The sequence below is a fragment of the Vitis vinifera genome, chromosome 18 (assembly GCF_030704535.1).
Source record: "Vitis vinifera cultivar Pinot Noir 40024 chromosome 18, ASM3070453v1".
Classification (NCBI taxonomy): Eukaryota; Viridiplantae; Streptophyta; class Magnoliopsida; order Vitales; family Vitaceae; genus Vitis; species Vitis vinifera.
Window position 1 is genome coordinate 34,959,433 of NC_081822.1, and position 16,061 is coordinate 34,975,493.

At 31.9% G+C, this 16,061-nt stretch overlaps 2 protein-coding genes, 1 long non-coding RNA gene and 1 other non-coding gene across 4 annotated transcripts; 2 read left to right on the plus strand and 2 right to left on the minus strand.

Annotated features, from left to right (window-relative positions):
* Window positions 1-660: 660 nt before the first annotated feature.
* Window positions 661-2,817, minus strand: LOC100246543 (uncharacterized). The gene is made up of 2 exons (XR_009465029.1): window positions 2,336-2,817; window positions 661-1,186 (listed from the first exon to the last, which is right to left on the minus strand). It is a non-coding gene; the product is annotated as an uncharacterized LOC100246543 (transcript).
* A 1,938-nt stretch (window positions 2,818-4,755) lies between these two features.
* Window positions 4,756-5,859, minus strand: LOC132253260 (L10-interacting MYB domain-containing protein-like). Its single transcript, XM_059734995.1, has 2 exons — window positions 5,601-5,859; window positions 4,756-5,516 (listed from the first exon to the last, which is right to left on the minus strand). The coding sequence occupies exons 1-2, from the start codon at window positions 5,850-5,852 to the stop codon at window positions 4,902-4,904; spliced, it is 867 nt and encodes a 288-aa protein (XP_059590978.1). The 5' UTR covers window positions 5,853-5,859; the 3' UTR covers window positions 4,756-4,901.
* A 2,390-nt stretch (window positions 5,860-8,249) lies between these two features.
* LOC132253261 (L10-interacting MYB domain-containing protein-like) lies at window positions 8,250-11,592 on the plus strand. The gene is made up of 3 exons (XM_059734996.1): window positions 8,250-8,411; window positions 10,422-10,748; window positions 10,832-11,592. Exons 2-3 carry the CDS (start codon window positions 10,422-10,424, stop codon window positions 11,444-11,446), a joined length of 942 nt encoding a protein of 313 aa, XP_059590979.1. The 5' UTR covers window positions 8,250-8,411; the 3' UTR covers window positions 11,447-11,592.
* A 1,942-nt stretch (window positions 11,593-13,534) lies between these two features.
* On the plus strand, window positions 13,535-15,621 carry LOC132253217 (uncharacterized). The gene is made up of 2 exons (XR_009465033.1): window positions 13,535-14,012; window positions 15,162-15,621. It is a non-coding gene; the product is annotated as an uncharacterized LOC132253217 (long non-coding RNA).
* The last annotated feature ends 440 nt before the right edge of the window (window positions 15,622-16,061 follow it).

Sequence of the window (16,061 nt, forward strand, 5' to 3'; positions counted from 1 at the left end):
AAACTAAAAATAACTTCTATATAAAATATGAAAATTAGTAGTAACTTTTATATAGAAGATGAAAGTTTTAACACGCTCAAATTAAAAATGTAATAGTTTTATAAGTTGATTAAAAAAAATTAAAGTACTAAAAAATCTTTTATTACCTCAAATTTTAAAAAATTAAATTAAATTTTAAAATCAAGACAAAGTCATGCTTTTTAAAATTATTTAACCTTTATATAAATAATATAATTAATTAATTTTTAAAAATATATAAAAATAATTTATTATTATTATTTTTTTCTCTCACTCCGTTTCAAGAAAAGAAGGATGTGTTGTCCATTCACAATTATTCACAAGTGAGTTGGGACTCGTCTAAATTCTATAAATTCAAATTCCACCTTCATCAAAATCAGTAACTCTGGAAATAATTTGGCAACTTTGTAATCAAGACAAACTTTTACCAGCTGCAGCAAAGCCAATTTCATCTCATAATGAAGATAACCCAGAAGTCATGACATAAAATTCTGTCTGAAAATCTGGATGATCAACTGAATCCAGAGCCCCATACTCGTATAAAAGCAGTTTGCTTTCTGCAAAAGCTTTTATCAGTTCATCTCTGAGTTGTAAAATGAAGTCATTCCAGAAAATGAAGCCATTTTGACAATGGGATTGACATTTCTTCATCAAATCTTTCCATTAATGGCTCAGTTCTCGAAGGTAAAATGATTTCAAGAGATACCCTTAACGAGAAACTCAAGGATTATTCATGAAAGTTTTTGAATATTTGGACAGGTTTGCACAACAAGGCACAAGGAAACTTCCCTTTGCATGAATTTTAGACAGCTCGGAAGATTTGGTGGGGAAGAGAATTAGCCTCCACTTATTGGAGGTATGATGGCCAATTCGTCTCGGTCCTTGACAACAGTGGACTCAGGTGTGTACTCCTCGTTCAATGCCAGGACCATGCATCCACGAATCTCCTCCAATCTCGGGAATTTGGCAACAAGCTTATTTAGACAGTCATGGGCTGTGCTACCCGATGGCACCTCCATTGGCATATCAGTGAGGCCACCTGTAAGATCCCGAGCTCTTGCAAAGAACAGAAACTTAATCCCAACAGAGGAACCGTCGCTTCCCTTGTTTGTACTGTCCACCGTCTGACTCTCTTTTTCTCCTCCCTTGACTTCCATGGCAGAAAATCCTGCTCACCAAGTTGAAAGGAAGTTAAAAACCATGATAGGGTTTGAGCTTTCAGAACCACTAGGGAACTATTTTAAGTGCAGAATTTCCTAATTCTTACAATTAAAACCCCACAAATGACACAAATGCAACAATTTCATCTTTGATTGCCAGATTTAATATCAACAACAACTTGACATATATGCAGGGCTTTAACTCCTCTTCACTCTCATTTTGAGAAGGTTCGTTTTGGAAGAAGGGGACCGATTCTGATCCAAGGTCTAGTTGGTCCAGATTCTAAAGGTGAAATTCTTGCCAGGGCGATGGAGAAACTGGTGAAATTCTCATCCAGACACTAAAATTCCCCAATACCATTATGGATACTAGATGTGAATCTCTAAGCTTGTTACAATCTCTCTGGAAAGACTGAACCTGGATTCCTATTTAAGAAAAGCATACTTGATAAATTTCTTTTCCTCACCAGCCAAGATCAAAATGTTTCCTCACATATTTTGGCAATCTATTCAAGGACACAAAAAATTATCCCTAATTAATCCGATTTCCGCGAAACAACAAAACATCAACCTGCAAATCTAGTCAATTGCTACACAACAAATTTCTCAAACGGCTCTTCAATATTTCACCTATTAGTGTGTTCAATGACAAGAAATGAGCTAAAATGAAAGGTACCCATATCATATATGTCCGGAAAAACTAGATTGAAAGTCCTAAACAATCCAAATAACAGAGATAATGAATTGATAAGACACACAAAATGAGAGAATTTATGGGTAGAATTCTAAACCACTGTCCAGTCAAAAGCTGATAACAGTACAATCATCAATCCAACATAATAGAAAAGTATCATCTGAAAATCAAATCACAGTGTATTCAGTATAATATCATTCCATCACTCGATAACCCCCTATTGAGTTTCAGCACCACCGCCATCAAACAGTTGGCGGGCATCACCCGATCACAATTCTCAGTTATTTCTCATATGACTACTTCTATGCATCATCAAACACTCAGGAGAACTCCAACCATGACCGAAAGTCAAGAAAATCACAAGCTTTAATCCAAAAAAATAATCAAAACCTAAGGTTTAATTCAAACGAAATCCAAAAACCCAATTCAAATAACCAAAGAAATGGATTGAAATTCAACCAACCTTCAACTTCCAGATGAAAATAGAATTAGAATCTCTTTTTATCTGCAGAAATTTGGAAGGATTAGGGTTAGTTTAGTTAGGGTTTTCAACCAAAAATATCCAATCAGAGATTCAGAAGAGATGAGGCATGTGAAAATTGTGATTTAATTTTGGGCGGTCAAATCCCAAGGATATGTGTTTGGATCCCACCAATCAAATCGCCTTATCCCAAAGAAATTTCCATGCTTGAAAAGGTGACCCTGTGTCTCTCCAAACATACCGAAACCCAATTATTTTCCGCATTGATGCTAAGCCAAATTCTTAGAAGTTAGGACCTGTTTGGCGACAAAAACGACACCTATGTTGAAAAGTATAGGCCTGTTTGTTTAGTGTTTTCAAGAACTGTTTTCTGTTCTTGAAAACAAAAAACACCAAAAACTTGTTTGGTTGAAAGAGTCATTTTTGTTTTTGTTGTTCCCCGTGTTCTCAAAATGGCACTATTTAGAGAACAACAAGGGCCTGTTTGGTTGCTGTTTTTAAAAACTGTTCTGGAAAACAGTTTTTGAGAACAGTTTTTAAGAACAGTTTTTAGTGTTTTTAGAAAAAAAATTGTGTTTGGGAACTGAATTTTGAAAAACAGTTTTTGTTCTCAAAAACAAAAAAAACATGTTTGGCTTAGTTAATAAAAAAACATGTTTGAAAGATGTTTTTTTTTCTTTTTCAATTAATAAAATATTTTCTTCAAGTAACTTTATATTATAAATTTATAAATATTTTTAAATACACATTTCATTTAAATTTAAAAAATTATTTAATTTTAAATTTTTTATATAAGTTGATAAATTATTAAAAATAAAATAAAATATGATGTATGTATTTCACATGGGTCTTTTGTCCATCCTACTTTTACAATTATAAATTAAATTTATAAGCAATATTTAATCATTAGAAATTAAAACAAACATCACATAACACTAATGAGAACTAGTTAAGTTAACAAATATATATAAATTCTAACAAAACACTAAAGTGTTGACAAATATTAAAAATTAAAAATAAGACAAGTCATGGATTGACATTAATATAATTTGCCCACATCACTTCAGCAATTTGATCTCTACAAGCTGCCATAGCTGCTGCACTCTCATCTGATAAATCAATTGAATGGTTTCTGCTACTTGTGCTCTCTTCTTCACCTTCGATTGAAAGGTCTTCTACCTCATATTCTCTAAACAATTGATCATTTCAAGTTGATAGACGAATCCAATTATGAAGGGTACAACATGCAACAACAATTGATGGTTGCCTACTTGGCTTATAACAAGGCATCATCCTTAATATTGGAAATCGGGTCTTTAAAACACCAAAACATCTTTCAATAATATTTCGAAGAGATGAATGTCTATAATTAAAAAGTTCTTTATACCTGATAGGTTGATTATGTCTACCCCGATATTCTTGTAAATGATATCGCTCACCTCGATATGGTGGCAAAAATCCAGATATACAAGGATAACCAGAATCAACTACATAATATTTTCCTTCACTTGGCCAAGGAAAATTGACTTCTGGTCTAGTCAATGCATCTAAAAAGACACGTGCATCGTTTGCTGTTCCTTCCCAACCAGCATAAACAAATGTAAACATCATGTCAAAATTACATGCACACATAACATTTTGTGTTATAACTGTTTTTCTACCTCTAAAACTGGTTTGTCTATCAGCTGGGACCCATGCACTAATATGAGTGCCATCAATTGCACCAATACAGTCCTACAACAACAAACATTTATTATTATTAAGGAAATAAATTAAATAATCGTCATGAAATTCACATTTATAAATATTTTTTTATAAACTCTTACCTTAAACCATGGAAAATATTTAGGATTACTAGCAACATATGAAGACACCTCATTGGTCATATTGTTAGGACATATGAGAATTTTTCCAAGTCGACATAATGCACGTCTAACTTCTTTAAAGTGTCGAGCGACAGTCTCTGTGGAGTGTTGAAAACGGTCTGCTACAACCCTCATTCTCACATTATGTCCTACGATTAGTAAGAACATAGCCACTGCCTCTTCAACTGTGACAAATCGTGTATCCTGTAAGTTTTCATGTCTCTTAAGATGATCACAAAGGTTCATAAATGTTTCTTTATCCATCCGAAATAGTTCATAGCATGTCTAAGGATGACCTTCTATCATATCTCTTACAAATTGTGCACCACTTAACATTGATGTCCTTTGAGGTGTCTTGCATAAAAATATTTCCTCATACTCATTCATAATGTGAGCAATAAAAATTTCATCTAAATCATCACCCTCTTCAGAAGATGAAGTTGAGTCATATAGTTCACCACTGCTTGTGTTATTATCATCCATTGGTTACTACATAAAACAAATGAACTCACAATATAAAATAGCACGAAATGAATATTAAAGTAGTTATAATATAAGTTTCATAACCATAAATAACATCCATACAATGACAAACTAAAGAGCATGGTAAAAGATTCTAACCAAAAGATAAATAGTACATATTACAATGTCATCATAATAGTTATGCATCCAAACATTCACATTTAAAGTCTATCAAGCCATGCCATTTTCCTCTCATCAGACATATTCATAAATATCTCTCTCCACTCCGGCACTGTGAATTTCTCAACAGCTTTTAAATATTTGTCATTATCTAACAGTTCAATGGTTTGTAAGGCTGCCATGCACCTTGTTATGCTAAAATCAGTGGTACCTCCACTAGTAGCTTCACTACTAGTTCCACTCTTATATCTGTCCACTCTAGCCAATAATGCCTCAGTTCTAGCTCGAGATGTTTCTGTTCTAGCCTTTGATGCCTCAACCCAAGCTTTCAAAGCATCTCCCATTTGACTTAATCTGGATTCTTTCTTACCTTTACGCTCTAATAGAGAATCAGTTACACGCTTTCCAGAACGGGTGGTCACTCCTCCTGCCATTTCTGGTTGTGGAGGATCATCAGGGATCTCAGTATCTACATCCACATGCACTCCACCATGTTCCAAATTGTCATCCATCTCATCTTCATCATCAGTGTTTGGTGGATCTTGGGTGGAAGAGTAGTGGAGGGCACCGGTTGCTGTTGATGGATTAAAGATCAATCCCAACAAGTTGTAGTTTGGGCATCCCTTTGAGCGGAATCTTTTTGCATTTGGGTGTGCCTAATAGAAGGAAAAAAAAAATTCACTCTTAGTGTTTACCAAATATTTAAATTAAAAAGTAATTGGTTTAAAAGTTATTTTTACCCGAATGTAATTTTGCCAGGTTTCCTCTAGAGCATGCACTGTGTTAGTTTCAGCATCCCAACCAAATCCAGTATGCTTTAAAAGATCAGAGAACTCACGGTGCATTGCACGTAGTCTATTAAACTTTTGTTTAAGCTGCTTCAAGTTGAAATTTCTTTTCCCTTGACTATTGACCTCAAGTAAGATCCTTCTCCATGTGTTGGTACTAAATGTACCACTATCCATGTTACCTTTATTAACTTCATTTACCATGACGTCAATAAAGATTTTCTCTATATTACCTCTCCATGTTCCTGCATCCTCAACATCTGTTATCTCAGTTGTCATCTGTACAATCCCATCACAAATAAGAACTCTATGAGGAGACAGCTTTTAAAACCACCAATAGAACTTAAGGCTATGTTTAAATGAGAATTAAGATTGTTGACGTATAGTGTAGTGTATAAAAATATGAAAGAAAAATAAATAAAAATAAAAATAGATTTGATATTAATTAGATTTTAAAGACTTTTTTTTTTTAGTTTTTATAAAATTTGAAACAAAAATTGGGGGAAAAAAATGAAAGAAAAGTAAGTTTGATTAATTTTATATTTGATTAATTTTAAAATTAAAATATTTTTTTATATTTTTTTAAAATAAATCAAACATGATAAAATCATTTTTATTATTTTTTATTGATTTAATATTTAATTTTATTAAAAATTATAGTATATTCTATTAAGATGAGATAAAAAAAATTTAAAAAGAATTAATTTAATATTTATAACTAATCTAAATAAAATAAATAAGACATCAAAATAATTTAATATTTTAAAAAGTTTGATTTCAATAATTTTGATTTCAATAATGTTAAAAAATTAATTTTTTAATGTTTGATTTACTACAAAAATATACAATTAAAATTAATTAAAATTTATATATTTTAAATTATATAATCATATGAAAAAATAAAAATAAGTTTGAAGTAGTATATAGAAAATAATTTAATAATTTTGATTTTATTTTTAAATTAGTAATTTATAGAAAATAATTAGTAATTTATTATTAACTTAAAATTATTTTAAATTAATTAAGATGTCATTTTGTATCTTTTTACTCTAGGTAAAAATTTAAGTCAATTTTTTATTTTTAAATAATAATATTAATATTTCAAACAATTTCTTTAAATATGAAATAATATTCTATATAGAATAAAATATGACTCCTATGATAAATAATGTTTTTTATTTTTATATTAAATGTTTTTTTAAGTCATAAGTATTTTTAATAAAATTACTGAAATAGGCATGAAAAAAAAACTTTTATTAAGATTAAAAAGGAGCTTTGAAGTTATTAATTTACTTGATTAGGGTTAATTTGTTTAATGAAAATTAATTAATAAATAATTTTGTAATTATGTGAAAGTAATTTAAAGAATATTTAAAGTTAGCATGATTGAATAAATGGTTAACAAAAATTGTAGAAAAGTAGCAGAGAATCCAAAACTTTAGGGAATAAAAAAAAAAAATCAAAAGCAACCTATTATATTTAACCCCCAACTCTTAAGGTCTGTTTGTTTAGTGCAGCATCCATACAGGCCCTTAGCTAGAAAGGGAGCAAACTCGGTTTCTGGAGGGGATTCCTTTAGCTTGGGCAGCAAGTTGGAGGGGGGAGAGAGAGCGTATTGAGAGGAAGGTGATTTTTTTACAGCAACCTATTATATTTTCCTGCACTTCTCTTTACATTGCTTTTTCTATTTCTGCGGATGAACTCAAGGGTGTGTTTGGATTTGAAGAGGAAAGGTGAGTCTGGATGAGAGAGAGGAAGAGCAGATCTACAGAGAGAAAAGGTTCTTGGTGATTCAACACCTCATCCTCTTCTGATTCTCTTTATTTTTTCCATTTTCCTTGAGGTATTTCACCCGTCAAGACTCAAGCTTGGATTTTCCCGTTTGATTTCCATGTCTTTAAGTAAGGTTTTTGTTTTTTTTTAACAGAACAACTCAACAAAAATCAAAACGGGAAAAAATCAGGAATTTTTGGGCTTATTTTCATTCTCGTTTCCTAGTTTTCTCAGCATCCAAACAGGAAAATATAAACGAAAAAAAAAAACTAACAGGTGATCAAAAAAATCTCAGATCTCATTCTATTTTCATTCTCGTTTCCTAGTTTTCTCAGCATCCAAATAGGAATATATAAACGGGAAAAAAAGAAACTAACAGCAGGTGATAAAAAAAAAATTCGAATAACATAACTGATATCTCTTTATCAGATCTAACATTTCCCTCAACAAATATTGCCAAAAAAAACCTATTTTATTAGATCTATAAAAAATAACTTCAACATCTGTGGAAATTACCTTTGTTTCTTGCTGGAGATGTCGCGACTGTGCTGGAGAAGAGGTGCCGCGACTGTGCTGGAGAGAGATGAGAAAGGGAAGAAAAAGAAAAACACGGAGAACAGATGTGTTTTTTGTTCTTTAATTTTGTTCTATAAACAGTACAAAAACGGGGAAAACAACATTTTGTTGTTCTCTAAATAGTGCCATTTTGAGAACACGGGGAACAACAAAAACAAAAATGACTCTTTCAACCAAACAAGTTTTTGGTGTTTTTTGTTTTCAAGAACAGAAAACAGTTCTTGAAAACACTAAACAAACAGGCCCCAAAATGTTGTTTTCCCCGTTTTTGTACTGTTTATAGAACAAAATTAAAGAACAAAAAACACATCTGTTCTCCGTGTTTTTCTTTTTCTTCCCGTTCTCATCTCTCTCCAGCACAGTCGCGGCGCCTCTTCTCCAGCACAGTCGCGACATCTCCAGCAAGAAACAAAGGTAATTTCCACAGATGTTGAAATTATTTTTTATAGATCTAATAAAATAGGTTTTTTTTGGCAATATTTGTTGAGGGAAATGTTAGATCTGATAAAGAGATATCAGTTATGTTATTCGAATTTTTTTTTTATCACCTGCTGTTAGTTTCTTTTTTTCCCGTTTATATATTCCTATTTGGATGCTGAGAAAACTAGGAAACGAGAATGAAAATAGAATGAGATCTGAGATTTTTTTGATCACCTGTTAGTTTTTTTTTTTCGTTTATATTTTCCTGTTTGGATGCTGAGAAAACTAGGAAACGAGAATGAAAATAAGCCCAAAAATTCCTGATTTTTTCCCGTTTTGATTTTTGTTGAGTTGTTCTGTTAAAAAAAAACAAAAACCTTACTTAAAGACATGGAAATCAAACGGGAAAATCCAAGCTTGAGTCTTGACGGGTGAAATACCTCAAGGAAAATGGAAAAAATAAAGAGAATCAGAAGAGGATGAGGTGTTGAATCACCAAGAACCTTTTCTCTCTGTAGATCTGCTCTTCCTCTCTCTCATCCAGACTCACCTTTCCTCTTCAAATCCAAACACACCCTTGAGTTCATCCGCAGAAATAGAAAAAGCAATGTAAAGAGAAGTGCAGGAAAATATAATAGGTTGCTGTAAAAAAATCACCTTCCTCTCAATACGCTCTCTCTCCCCCCTCCAACTTGCTGCCCAAGCTAAAGGAATCCCCTCCAGAAACCGAGTTTGCTCCCTTTCTAGCTAAGGGCCTGTATGGATGCTGCACTAAACAAACAGACCTTAAGAGTTGGGGGTTAAATATAATAGGTTGCTTTTGATTTTTTTTTTTTATTCCCTAAAGTTTTGGATTCTCTGCTACTTTTCTACAATTTTTGTTAACCATTTATTCAATCATGCTAACTTTAAATATTCTTTAAATTACTTTCACATAATTACAAAATTATTTATTAATTAATTTTCATTAAACAAATTAACCCTAATCAAGTAAATTAATAACTTCAAAGCTCCTTTTTAATCTTAATAAAAGTTTTTTTTTCATGCCTATTTCAGTAATTTTATTAAAAATACTTATGACTTAAAAAAACATTTAATATAAAAATAAAAAACATTATTTATCATAGGAGTCATATTTTATTCTATATAGAATATTATTTCATATTTAATGAAATTGTTTGAAATATTAATATTATTATTTAAAAATAAAAAATTGACTTAAATTTTTACCTAGAGTAAAAAGATACAAAATGACATCTTAATTAATTTAAAATAATTTTAAGTTAATAATAAATTACTAATTATTTTCTATAAATTACTAATTTAAAAATAAAATCAAAATTATTAAATTATTTTCTATATACTACTTCAAACTTATTTTTATTTTTTCATATGATTATATAATTTAAAATATATAAATTTTAATTAATTTTAATTGTATATTTTTGTAGTAAATCAAACATTAAAAAATTAATTTTTTAACATTATTGAAATCAAAATTATTGAAATCAAACTTTTTAAAATATTAAATTATTTTGATGTCTTATTTATTTTATTTAGATTAGTTATAAATATTAAATTAATTCTTTTTAAATTTTTTTTATCTCATCTTAATAGAATATACTATAATTTTTAATAAAATTAAATATTAAATCAATAAAAAATAATAAAAATGATTTTATCATGTTTGATTTATTTTAAAAAAATATAAAAAAATATTTTAATTTTAAAATTAATCAAATATAAAATTAATCAAACTTACTTTTCTTTCATTTTTTTCCCCCAATTTTTGTTTCAAATTTTATAAAAACTAAAAAAAAAAAGTCTTTAAAATCTAATTAATATCAAATCTATTTTTATTTTTATTTATTTTTCTTTCATATTTTTATACACTACACTATACGTCAACAATCTTAATTCTCATTTAAACATAGCCTTAAGTTCTATTGGTGGTTTTAAAAGCTGTCTCCTCATAGAGTTCTTATTTGTGATGGGATTGTACAGATGACAACTGAGATAACAGATGTTGAGGATGCAGGAACATGGAGAGGTAATATAGAGAAAATCTTTATTGACGTCATGGTAAATGAAGTTAATAAAGGTAACATGGATAGTGGTACATTTAGTACCAACACATGGAGAAGGATCTTACTTGAGGTCAATAGTCAAGGGAAAAGAAATTTCAACTTGAAGCAGCTTAAACAAAAGTTTAATAGACTACGTGCAATGCACCGTGAGTTCTCTGATCTTTTAAAGCATACTGGATTTGGTTGGGATGCTGAAACTAACACAGTGCATGCTCTAGAGGAAACCTGGCAAAATTACATTCGGGTAAAAATAACTTTTAAACCAATTACTTTTTAATTTAAATATTTGGTAAACACTAAGAGTGAATTTTTTTTTCCTTCTATTAGGCACACCCAAATGCAAAAAGATTCCGCTCAAAGGGATGCCCAAACTACAACTTGTTGGGATTGATCTTTAATCCATCAACAGCAACCGGTGCCCTCCACTACTCTTCCACCCAAGATCCACCAAACACTGATGATGAAGATGAGATGGATGACAATTTGGAACATGGTGGAGTGCATGTGGATGTAGATACTGAGATCCCTGATGATCCTCCACAACCAGAAATGGCAGGAGGAGTGACCACCCGTTCTGGAAAGCGTGTAACTGATTCTCTATTAGAGCGTAAAGGTAAGAAAGAATCCAGATTAAGTCAAATGGGAGATGCTTTGAAAGCTTGGGTTGAGGCATCAAAGGCTAGAACAGAAACATCTCGAGCTAGAACTGAGGCATTATTGGCTAGAGTGGACAGATATAAGAGTGGAACTAGTAGTGAAGCTACTAGTGGAGGTACCACTGATTTTAGCATAACAAGGTGCATGGCAGCCTTACAAACCATTGAACTGTTAGATAATGACAAATATTTAAAAGCTGTTGAGAAATTCACAGTGCCGGAGTGGAGAGAGATATTTATGAATATGTCTGATGAGAGGAAAATGGCATGGCTTGATAGACTTTAAATGTGAATGTTTGGATGCATAACTATTATGATGACATTGTAATATGTACTATTTATCTTTTGGTTAGAATCTTTTACCATGCTCTTTAGTTTGTCATTGTATGGATGTTATTTATGGTTATGAAACTTATATTATAACTACTTTAATATTCATTTCGTGCTATTTTATATTGTGAGTTCATTTGTTTTATGTAGTAACCAATGGATGATAATAACACAAGCAGTGGTGAACTATATGACTCAACTTCATCTTCTGAAGAGGGTGATGATTTAGATGAAATTTTTATTGCTCACATTATGAATGAGTATGAGGAAATATTTTTATGCAAGACATCTCAAAGGACATCAATGTTAAGTGGTGCACAATTTGTAAGAGATATGATAGAAGGTCATCCTCAGACATGCTATGAACTATTTCGGATGGATAAAGAAACATTTATGAACCTTTGTGATCATCTTAAGAGACATGAAAACTTACAGGATACACGATTTGTCACAGTTGAAGAGGCAGTGGCTATGTTCTTACTAATCGTAGGACATAATGTGAGAATGAGGGTTGTAGCAGACCGTTTTCAACACTCCACAGAGACTGTCGCTCGACACTTTAAAGAAGTTAGACGTGCATTATGTCGACTTGGAAAAATTCTCATATGTCCTAACAATATGACCAATGAGGTGTCTTCATATGTTGCTAGTAATCCTAAATATTTTCCATGGTTTAAGGTAAGAGTTTATAAAAAAATATTTATAAATGTGAATTTCATGACGATTATTTAATTTATTTCCTTAATAATAATAAATGTTTGTTGTTGTAGGACTGTATTGGTGCAATTGATGGCACTCATATTAGTGCATGGGTCCCAGCTGATAGACAAACCAGTTTTAGAGGTAGAAAAACAGTTATAACACAAAATGTTATGTGTGCATGTAATTTTGACATGATGTTTACATTTGTTTATGCTGGTTGGGAAGGAACAGCAAACGATGCACGTGTCTTTTTAGATGCATTGACTAGACCAGAAGTCAATTTTCCTTGGCCAAGTGAAGGAAAATATTATGTAGTTGATTCTGGTTATCCTTGTATATCTGGATTTTTGCCACCATATCGAGGTGAGCGATATCATTTACAAGAATATCGGGGTAGACATAATCAACCTATCAGGTATAAAGAACTTTTTAATTATAGACATTCATCTCTTCGAAATATTATTGAAAGATGTTTTGGTGTTTTAAAGACCCGATTTCCAATATTAAGGATGATGCCTTGTTATAAGCCAAGTAGGCAACCATCAATTGTTGTTGCATGTTGTACCCTTCATAATTGGATTCGTCTATCAACTTGAAATGATCAATTGTTTAGAGAATATGAGGTAGAAGACCTTTCAATCGAAGGTGAAGAAGAGAGCACAAGTAGCAGAAACCATTCAATTGATTTATCAGATGAGAGTGCAGCAGCTATGGCAGCTTGTAGAGATCAAATTGCTGAAGTGATGTGGGCAAATTATATTAATGTCAATCCATGACTTGTCTTATTTTTAATTTTTAATATTTGTCAACACTTTAGTGTTTTGTTAGAATTTATATATATTTGTTAACTTAACTAGTTCTCATTAGTGTTATGTGATGTTTGTTTTAATTTCTAATGATTAAATATTGCTTATAAATTTAATTTATAATTGTAAAAGTAGGATGGACAAAAGACCCATGTGAAATACATACATCATATTTTATTTTATTTTTAATAATTTATCAACTTATATAAAAAATTTAAAATTAAATAATTTTTTAAATTTAAATGAAATGTGTATTTAAAAATATTTATAAATTTATAATATAAAGTTACTTGAAGAAAATATTTTATTAATTGAAAAAGAAAAAAAAACATCTTTCAAACATGTTTTTTTATTAACTAAGCCAAACATGTTTTTTTTGTTTTTGAGAACAAAAACTGTTTTTCAAAATTCAGTTCCCAAACACAATTTTTTTTCTAAAAACACTAAAAACTGTTCTTAAAAACTGTTCTCAAAAACTGTTTTCCAGAACAGTTTTTAAAAACAGCAACCAAACAGGCCCTTGTTGTTCTCTAAATAGTGCCATTTTGAGAACACGGGGAACAACAAAAACAAAAATGACTCTTTCAACCAAACAAGTTTTTGGTGTTTTTTGTTTTCAAGAACAGAAAACAGTTCTTGAAAACACTAAACAAACAGGCCTATACTTTTCAACATAGGTGTCGTTTTTGTCGCCAAACAGGTCCTAACTTCTAAGAATTTGGCTTAGCATCAATGCGGAAAATAATTGGGTTTCGGTATGTTTGGAGAGACACAGGGTCACCTTTTCAAGCATGGAAATTTCTTTGGGATAAGGCGATTTGATTGGTGGGATCCAAACACATATCCTTGGGATTTGACCGCCCAAAATTAAATCACAATTTTCACATGCCTCATCTCTTCTGAATCTCTGATTGGATATTTTTGGTTGAAAACCCTAACTAAACTAACCCTAATCCTTCCAAATTTCTGCAGATAAAAAGAGATTCTAATTCTATTTTCATCTGGAAGTTGAAGGTTGGTTGAATTTCAATCCATTTCTTTGGTTATTTGAATTGGGTTTTTGGATTTCGTTTGAATTAAACCTTAGGTTTTGATTATTTTTTTGGATTAAAGCTTGTGATTTTCTTGACTTTCGGTCATGGTTGGAGTTCTCCTGAGTGTTTGATGATGCATAGAAGTAGTCATATGAGAAATAACTGAGAATTGTGATCGGGTGATGCCCGCCAACTGTTTGATGGCGGTGGTGCTGAAACTCAATAGGGGGTTATCGAGTGATGGAATGATATTATACTGAATACACTGTGATTTGATTTTCAGATGATACTTTTCTATTATGTTGGATTGATGATTGTACTGTTATCAGCTTTTGACTGGACAGTGGTTTAGAATTCTACCCATAAATTCTCTCATTTTGTGTGTCTTATCAATTCATTATCTCTGTTATTTGGATTGTTTAGGACTTTCAATCTAGTTTTTCCGGACATATATGATATGGGTACCTTTCATTTTAGCTCATTTCTTGTCATTGAACACACTAATAGGTGAAATATTGAAGAGCCGTTTGAGAAATTTGTTGTGTAGCAATTGACTAGATTTGCAGGTTGATGTTTTGTTGTTTCGCGGAAATCGGATTAATTAGGGATAATTTTTTGTGTCCTTGAATAGATTGCCAAAATATGTGAGGAAACATTTTGATCTTGGCTGGTGAGGAAAAGAAATTTATCAAGTATGCTTTTCTTAAATAGGAATCCAGGTTCAGTCTTTCCAGAGAGATTGTAACAAGCTTAGAGATTCACATCTAGTATCCATAATGGTATTGGGGAATTTTAGTGTCTGGATGAGAATTTCACCAGTTTCTCCATCGCCCTGGCAAGAATTTCACCTTTAGAATCTGGACCAACTAGACCTTGGATCAGAATCGGTCCCCTTCTTCCAAAACGAACCTTCTCAAAATGAGAGTGAAGAGGAGTTAAAGCCCTGCATATATGTCAAGTTGTTGTTGATATTAAATCTGGCAATCAAAGATGAAATTGTTGCATTTGTGTCATTTGTGGGGTTTTAATTGTAAGAATTAGGAAATTCTGCACTTAAAATAGTTCCCTAGTGGTTCTGAAAGCTCAAACCCTATCATGGTTTTTAACTTCCTTTCAACTTGGTGAGCAGGATTTTCTGCCATGGAAGTCAAGGGAGGAGAAAAAGAGAGTCAGACGGTGGACAGTACAAACAAGGGAAGCGACGGTTCCTCTGTTGGGATTAAGTTTCTGTTCTTTGCAAGAGCTCGGGATCTTACAGGTGGCCTCACTGATATGCCAATGGAGGTGCCATCGGGTAGCACAGCCCATGACTGTCTAAATAAGCTTGTTGCCAAATTCCCGAGATTGGAGGAGATTCGTGGATGCATGGTCCTGGCATTGAACGAGGAGTACACACCTGAGTCCACTGTTGTCAAGGACCGAGACGAATTGGCCATCATACCTCCAATAAGTGGAGGCTAATTCTCTTCCCCACCAAATCTTCCGAGCTGTCTAAAATTCATGCAAAGGGAAGTTTCCTTGTGCCTTGTTGTGCAAACCTGTCCAAATATTCAAAAACTTTCATGAATAATCCTTGAGTTTCTCGTTAAGGGTATCTCTTGAAATCATTTTACCTTCGAGAACTGAGCCATTAATGGAAAGATTTGATGAAGAAATGTCAATCCCATTGTCAAAATGGCTTCATTTTCTGGAATGACTTCATTTTACAACTCAGAGATGAACTGATAAAAGCTTTTGCAGAAAGCAAACTGCTTTTATACGAGTATGGGGCTCTGGATTCAGTTGATCATCCAGATTTTCAGACAGAATTTTATGTCATGACTTCTGGGTTATCTTCATTATGAGATGAAATTGGCTTTGCTGCAGCTGGTAAAAGTTTGTCTTGATTACAAAGTTGCCAAATTATTTCCAGAGTTACTGATTTTGATGAAGGTGGAATTTGAATTTATAGAATTTAGACGAGTCCCAACTCACTTGTGAATAATTGTGAATGGACAACACATCCTTCTTTTCTTGAAACGGAGTGAGA